The sequence below is a fragment of the Episyrphus balteatus genome, chromosome 1 (genome assembly GCF_945859705.1).
Source record: "Episyrphus balteatus chromosome 1, idEpiBalt1.1, whole genome shotgun sequence".
NCBI lineage: Eukaryota > Metazoa > Arthropoda > Insecta > Diptera > Syrphidae > Episyrphus > Episyrphus balteatus.
In genome coordinates this window covers 15,396,213-15,404,177 of record NC_079134.1, presented here as the reverse complement: position 1 = coordinate 15,404,177, position 7,965 = coordinate 15,396,213, and the positions used below count along the sequence as shown (strand labels likewise).

Genomic DNA, 7,965 nt, shown 5'->3' with positions numbered 1-7,965 from the left:
TTACCTACGTGCAAACGAGTTATTTATAATTACTTTGTTACTACTAAAAACTAATAAATGAATCATTTTTCTATTTGTTTTTTAAATATAATAAAAATATCTCTATAACCTATATAAATTAATAAGTTTGTTTTCCCCCAATCGACTTAAAGATTTAAGTAAACATTTACAGTTCTTGTTAATATTTCTTTTTAAGAGTCTTCGTCCACTATTTAAAAATAATGATGTAGTCGTGCGACTTTTATAGATAAATCCAATCAATCTCAAAACTATAGCTGCTCAAAAAAGCAATGTCCTGATAATTTATGTCAACACAGACATCATGTTTATAAGTATTCAAGAAAAAAGTAAAATATAACATTGCTACGTGCCACACAGCAGCTAGCAACTGAAAAAAAAATTATAATTCGCTGAATCTACAAAGTTACGCAAACCGGAAACTCCCTGTACAGAGGCAGTTTAGAAAGATGCTAAAGAAGTGAAGAATCATAAACCGCTAATCATCATTGTTATGTCAGAGCTTAGATGACAAAAGCAGATTTTATTAAAGTGTAGAAGCACACACAACCACACATTTTTCTACAGTTAAATGGGTAAATATTTAATGTTTACCGTTATTTACACTGCAGAGAGAACAATAACAGTACGACAAACTTAAAGATTACGCGGCGTGTGCGCGTACTGATTTCTTTCTTAGTTTTTTTGTATAACTACTTACGTCTGTCACCATCTTTCATTTTGATAAAAACTGTGCTATTGGTACAGTCATGTAAGTATTTTAATTGATAAGAACTAATCTATAAGAGTTTGGATGAATGCAATCAGGTATTAAATACCACTGTCCAATGGACTTTTAATGCAGTTAAATAGAATTTATCTGAAAGATTGTTTTAAGAAAATAATAATAATAATATGTTTGCACATAAACTGTTCAAAGGTACACAAGCTAATTCACAAGCTGATGTATCAGCTGACCCTAATTATTGTATTGTTGATCACGGTTATGGAAAGGATGCTGTGAAGTTGCTCCATGTCTTACGAAATGGACCGGCTCATACAATTAAGGAATTTGAAATCGGGACACACCTCAAACTAAATACACAAAAGGATTATTTGAAAGGTAAGCCCATCTAATATAACAAAAAATCAAAAAAAAAAGTTACGTATACGCCACAGTGTTTTCGCTTTTTTCTATTTTATTTGTGTTAAGAATTAATTTTTTCTAAAAATAAATTCTATTTTATTTAAAAATGAAATATTTGTGCATCACTTGACTTTTTGCTTGTGGTAAAATAAACATTTCATCATAATTTTTTTTAAGTTATTTTTTTTTTCCTACTTCGTTTTATCAACGTGATTTGCAATCTCACCGATAAACTGGTGTGTACGACTTAGATAAAAAGACAAGATGACATTCAGACATAAGTCACACTTATTGTTGGTTTTATCAGTAAATAAAATGTAACGCATTTGTTAGTAAATGTGTCAACACTTTTATTTAAGAGATACAAATAAGAAAATATCTTAAGTGCATCATCAATAAACTTACAAAAACAAACAATTATAATGAAAATGAATTTTAAAAGAATCTATTCTTGTTTAAACAAAAGTGAAATGAAAATAAAACCAGTTCTTTCAATAAAAATATGTAGGTACCTACCTAATTAGAAAAAAAAGTCTAATTTAAAATCTACATTTTATCCAAAGAGGATTTCAGACAAAATCTCTTTAAAAGTAGCGAATCGTCTTTTCAAGGAATTTAGGCAGATTAAAGGTATTTAAGTTCTTTTTGTGAGAGTACCTTAAGTGCAGTTTATTGCCGTGTTAGCTCCAATTGACGTATCTGCATTTTCGATACATTGATGAAGTTGGGTTGTTTTTTTTTTTTTTACTTTTCAAAATAAAATGAATTTTAGACACAACGTCATGTTTCTTGACAATGGGTGATATGCATAAAAAATAGTAAATGCTTTTACTAGAGAATTTTCAAGTATATACTATTTTTGATATGCATAAAAATAAAGTAAATGCTGAAAATTAAGTATTTACTATCAGTCGTAGTAACTACTTTTTTGGATGAACTTTTTCAGTAAATACTTTATTCCGTATGCATAAAAACTATAGTAAGTACTTTTTTTCTTGAAGAATTACTAGATTTTTTCAAGGTTACAAAATACCAACTTGTAAATTTCATAGCATATACTTCTTTTATTTTAACACCGTATATGAAGCCGTGGAAATAATGAATAGCAGTATTAAGTCACATTTTGAGGTAGAAAGGTAGGCCTAAAAACTACTGGTACAAGCAAATGCAAAAACACCAGCATTCAGTTGGCCTTAGAAATGGAACAATACAAAACCGGGAGGCTTGCCGACGATTTCTGAGGTCAACCCGGCGAACCCCACAGTCGGATCACTAGTGTTAAGCAGATACGTGGGATAGTTATGATCCCCTCGACATCGAGATCATAACAGCGCCGAGAAAAAGGAAGAAGAAGAAGAAGTCACATTTTGAGGCAATCGGTTCTTGATATTTATTATAATAGGGTTGTTGTTAATTTTTTTTTCCAAATGGTAGAATTTGTACGTATTAATTCCCAAAAAGTCTATAAATATCGAAGTCCGGATTTTGAATCAAATTTTAAACAACTTTATCGTTTTGAAAGGGAAAATGTGGATTGGTTAAGTGAACTCTTTATTGGTAAGTAATTTCCAGTAAAATAAAAATACTGGTCAACAAGGTTTTTGCCACAAGTGGTAATTCATTACAAACAAAGAAGAAAAACTTCCTTCTTTCAAAAACTCGTTTAATATTTCCCATATCTCTTTGATTACCCGCGATATCTTAAGATAATATAAACCTTTAGCTCAAAGACAGCACTGGTCAACCAAATTTATTTGCCACAATAACTAAAATATACTTTTCTGACGCGACGGTTTTTGGGGTGCTGAGGTCGAATCCGAAACCTGAAAAATTCTATTAGCCTCCGTTCTTGAAATATTACCGTTATAAAATGTTTTTTTTTTTATAACGGTAGTATAATATATTTCAAAAACGGATGCTAATAGAATTTTCCTGATTTCGGATTCAACCTCAGCACACCAAAAACCTTCAGAAAAGTATATTTTGGTTATTGTGGCAAAAATCTTAAAAAAACTTAAACTTTAAATAAAGTTAAGTTTGTTTTTGGCTAATTAACTTAAACTTAAGATATCTCGGGCATTAAAAACGGCCAAAATTACATTTTTGGTCATTTTATAACGGTAATATTTCAAAAACGGAGGCAAATCAATTTTTTCTGACTTCAGATTCGAGTTCACTCAAAAAACCTTCAGAAAGATTACTTTGGTTCTTGTAGTTCTTCGTTTAGTGTCGCCCCAGTTTCAGATTTGTATTCATTAGGTAATAAATATTTTTATACCCTCCGTCTTAGCTTTTTTAATAGAGGGTTGCTGTGACTTACTCATAAGTACATTATGCACTTTTAAAATTCGCACAAAAGCTAAGTGCATTTGGCTTATTGACAAACCTTTCGTATTGCTACTCATCTCTGCTGCTGAATTACTTTTGACTCAAAAAATAGCACGAACAGATGTTCACAAACTCAAATTTAGAAACAGTAAATTTATAATGGATTAAACCGTAAAACTTCCAAAACAATTTATTTGTAAACACCAAACGAATACAAATAATCTTAAAAAAAAAGTATTTACTATCATTTTTGGGTGAATTACAGTATTTACTTGGATGAATTCAGTATATACTTAAAGTATTTGCCTGTTAGCAGGTACTTTTTTTTATGCATACGAAATTAAGTATATACTATGAATTTTACCTTTTACTAGAATTTATAGTATTTACTTTCACCTTTTACTTTAAGTAAGTACCTACTACGTTTTTATGCATATCACCCAATGTAAAGTATCTGAAATATCAAAATATTTAATTTTTTGAAATTTTATTTTGTAAATTAACTAGAAAACATAAAAAAAAACTTTTTTTTTTTTAAATATAGATAAGTTAATTCTTTGAGCCTGTTGAGCGCCCACTTACACTTCACCTAAAAAGCTGAAATTTCACGTGTGTAATACAAAACACATATGCAACCAATTTTTGAGTGGGGAACAACGGAATTGTAAAAACCAAAAAATTGGACCACCCTAATGTACATAAATAAGTACATTTCGATACCTTCTCGTTAGAATTTATTAAGAGACATTTCTAAAATTGTTCAGGAAACGAAACGATGGCAGTATTGTATTTTTTGATGGCAGTTATGTCTGCCTTACATAGGTGAAGGGCATCCGCTAGTTGTTCACCTGCCCTTGTTCATTGTAATTATTACGTTTCAAGGAGTCGTCTTCAGTAAAATCGCGCAAAACCAAAAGTTTTTTTTTACTCGCAGACGGCAAGTACCTTTATTTATTCCGTGCCAAAAAAAAGTTCAAGATTTTAAACAAAACCAACACAACGATAATGGAAAATTAAAAAGAAAAAGTTTTCATGCCGTCCGTTGGTTTGTAACTCTTTCTGCATATCAAGGCCCTAGCCTAAATAGATGGATTGATATCCTTGGTACAAAAGAAATTTGTTTAATTTCCAAGACCTTTTTTATTTCTTAGTATCTTTTTTTGACGTATATTTTCTTTACCTATAACATTTTGGAGGCATTGCAATTTTTTCGAAAACGGCTCTAACGATTTCGATGAAATTTAGTATACGTAATGGTCTTAGTCAATATAACAAACTTCGTTTTTAGTCTTTCGAATAACGTTGCCTTTTTCTTTTGCATTGTCGTTGGCTGATTTTCCTCAAAAAAAAAAAAAAACAAACTGACGTTTTTATCGTTGGCAATCCTTTCCAGACCACAAAAGTTGCTTCGATTAAAAGACTTAAACATCTTAGGTTGGGGAAATTCTGTAAGCCAAGTTTCCATTAATTGCCTCTTCGGACAAATGCTTCCTTCTGACCAAATTTAAAGAGTTTGGCTGGTACACCATTTGTATTAGCAGCTTTTAACATTTTAAGTCTTAGATTCTAGAAGAAGATTGTACAGTGGAATATTGGTTGTCTTCGCCATTTAGAAATTCAAAAAAAAAATGTTATTTCGTTATCCTAGTATGCTCTGTACGTGTATATCTCCTGCAATATTCCCTTCTATCTCAATGTTACTTTCTTTCAAGTGAATGTTCAAGTTCAACCCATTACCGGTCTCAGTTTGTATTTATTCCTTCTTTAATTGTTTTCGGTAGCTAATGTTCAGTTTTTCGGGAGTTTTGGCCCAAATCCAAAATCAAAACTTTTTGGGTGATAAGACCTAACGCCCCTTTTTACACTTATATAAATCACAGTTAACATAGTTTAACATAATTTCTGCTTTGTACCTATTTTAAAGAAGAATTTGTATGATAACATTCTTCTTTAAATGATTGTGATGTGATGACTTTTAATATTAACAAACATAGGTCTATAAACTTGAAGTGCGTTAGAAGGCTTCTGGTCTTTTTTATGAGACAAAAACCCACCCTAAAAGTCTACGATAAATGTTTCGCATTTCTTCGTATAGGTATTATCTAAACTTTGACAACTTTTAAAAACAATTAACTGAACATAAATTTTAAGATTTAAGCAAACTCCTCACCTAATTTTACGATTTGTTTAAGATTTAATTTATTTGATATCTCAACCACATGCTTGAATCACAAAAAAAAAATGCAAATAAAAGGATAAGATTACACAATACTTTCAAGGACAATTAAATAACATGTTTTTCAAAATTCTTGGAATTGTAGATTTTTTTTTTTCTTCAAAAAATAAAATTCTTAAATAAATAAAATACAAAAAACAAGTACATAATAAACAAAAAAAAAAAAATCTCAGGAAAAAATCAACACACTGAACAAATAAAAAACAAATCAAAACTAACAGAATCTTCTTCTTCAACGCTTAAATTCCGCAAAGCAACAACAAATTAACCCCCCAAATACAAGCAGAATGACTTTGAAATCTCAATTTTCTTATACCCAAAATTGATAAGAGCTTCTGTCTTTTTATCTTTTCAATCGAAAAACATATAAATTGCTCTTAGGGACACACAACATCGCACAGTTTTTATTTTAATTTCGTCAAGACAAAACATTGTTGATTAAACAAAACAAAAACAAAAAAAAATATTTAAAAAAATGTTTCCTCAAAGACTCTTCAAAGGCTCTAGTAAAAATCCCTCAGGTCAAAACTATACAATTGCTGATAGTAGTTATGGCAAGGATGCTGTAAAAATCTTGCACGTTAAACGAGATGGACCACTTCACTCCATCAAGGAGTTTGAAGTGGCAACACATTTAAAATTGACGACCTTGAGGGACTTTTTCAGGGGTAAATTGATCCTTCGTCCTTTTATGATTGATTTTCTTTTAAACTTACACAAATAGAACATTATTACTGACCATATTGCATTTTATTTCATTTCCCCAGGTGACAACTCAGATATTGTGGCAACTGACTCCCAAAAGAACACCATCTACCTGTTGGCCAAGAAACATGGCATACAAAACCCAGAGGAATTCGGCATACTGCTGAGTAAGCATTTCCTTAGCAAGTACTCACACGTCAATGAGGTGCATGTGCATGTCGAGGAGTATCCTTGGCAGCGCATTTGCCAGGAAGAGACCGGTTGCATGGAACCACCTGGCACGACAAACAGTAACTTTAGTTCCTTCAACAACAGGCAGAAGCACAATCATGCCTTCGTCTTTACACCGACTGCCTCGAGATATTGTGATGTAATTTTCAAGCGAGATGGTGGGTTGAAATAGTGATTTGGTTTGCAAGTCCTTATAAATGATTTTAAATTCTGTTTTGTTATCTTTGTGTACAGCTGCCACACCAACTGTCATCAGTGGTCTAAAGGGATTGCGTGTCCTTAAGACGACACAATCGTCGTTTGTTAATTTCGTTAACGACGAGTATCGTTCACTTCCGGATCAGTATGATAGAATTTTCAGCACTGTGGTCGATTGCAATTGGGAGTATTCAAAACTTGATAACTTGAAGTTTTGCAGTGTTTGGAATACTGTGAGGAATGTTATTATTAAGAATTTTGCTGGAGATCCATATGTTGGTGTGACGTCACCAAGTGTTCAACACACATTGTATTTGGCTGAGAAGGAAGTCCTTGATATGATTCCACAGGTACATTCTTTTATCCTTTTTAAATCTTTCAGCCCTCTTAAGCTGATTTTTTTTTCTGCAGATTTCAGCGATTTCAATGACAATGCCAAATAAGCATTACTTTAATTTCGATACGAAACCTTTCCAAGGATTGGTGCCTGGAGAAAACAATGAAGTATTTATTCCAGTGGATAAACCACACGGAACAATTTACGCCCAACTTGAGCGTAAAGATATGCAAAGCAAATTATAAGATTTCCAAAAATTAAAAAAAAAAAAAAAAAACTGGAAGTAGTCATATTATTTATATAAATTAATGGAAATGTGATATCCAAATTTCAACAACAAAATAAAAGATTAGAATTTAGAAGAAAAAAGTTTTTTTTTTGTTTACTTGAGAATGATTTATTACGATGTTTGGCAAATTTGGATAAATATTTTGGTAAATATTGTTCATTTTGAGGATGAATAGGAGGATGATTCAACAAAACAAACAATAATAAGAATAATTTAAAAACAATTTACGTAGTTTTTTATTAGTTGAATTCTTTACAATTAAATTATTATTTTTGACGTTACTCGCCAAAGATGGTTTGACTCTCACTTCATGCCGAGATATTGCTAACCAGATTCAGATATATTCATAAGATTTTGAATAACCAAATATAAATAGAAATAGATTCGGGTCACTGTGGCGTATGTGGAACATTTTTCCTTTGAAGAGGTGGAAAGATTGATGGAAGTTCTCAGATTCTTATAGTTCCTATAAAAATTAATATTATATTAATGACCTT

The 7,965-nt window shown here is 31.1% G+C and overlaps 1 protein-coding gene and 1 long non-coding RNA gene across 2 annotated transcripts; both read left to right on the top strand.

The window, feature by feature from the left end:
* Positions 1 to 839: 839 nt before the first annotated feature.
* On the top strand, positions 840 to 7,548 carry LOC129916850 (uricase). The gene is made up of 4 exons (XM_055997042.1): positions 840 to 1,120; positions 6,476 to 6,802; positions 6,879 to 7,192; positions 7,254 to 7,548. The coding sequence occupies exons 1-4, from the start codon at positions 913 to 915 to the stop codon at positions 7,422 to 7,424; spliced, it is 1,020 nt and encodes a 339-aa protein (XP_055853017.1). The 5' UTR covers positions 840 to 912; the 3' UTR covers positions 7,425 to 7,548.
* LOC129916860 (uncharacterized) lies at positions 2,063 to 6,295 on the top strand. Its single transcript, XR_008772558.1, has 2 exons — positions 2,063 to 2,272; positions 2,517 to 6,295. It is a non-coding gene; the product is annotated as an uncharacterized LOC129916860 (long non-coding RNA).
* Positions 7,549 to 7,965: the final 417 nt, after the last annotated feature.

Coding starts and splice junctions, on each gene's coding strand:
- LOC129916850 (XM_055997042.1), top strand. CDS start 913: ATGTTTGCACATAAACTGTTCAAAGGTACACAAGCTAATTCACAAGCT. Junction 1,121..6,475: donor ACAAAAGGATTATTTGAAAG/GTAAGCCCATCT, acceptor TCATTTCCCCAG/GTGACAACTCAGATATTGTG. Junction 7,193..7,253: donor TCCTTGATATGATTCCACAG/GTACATTCTTTT, acceptor TTTTTTCTGCAG/ATTTCAGCGATTTCAATGAC.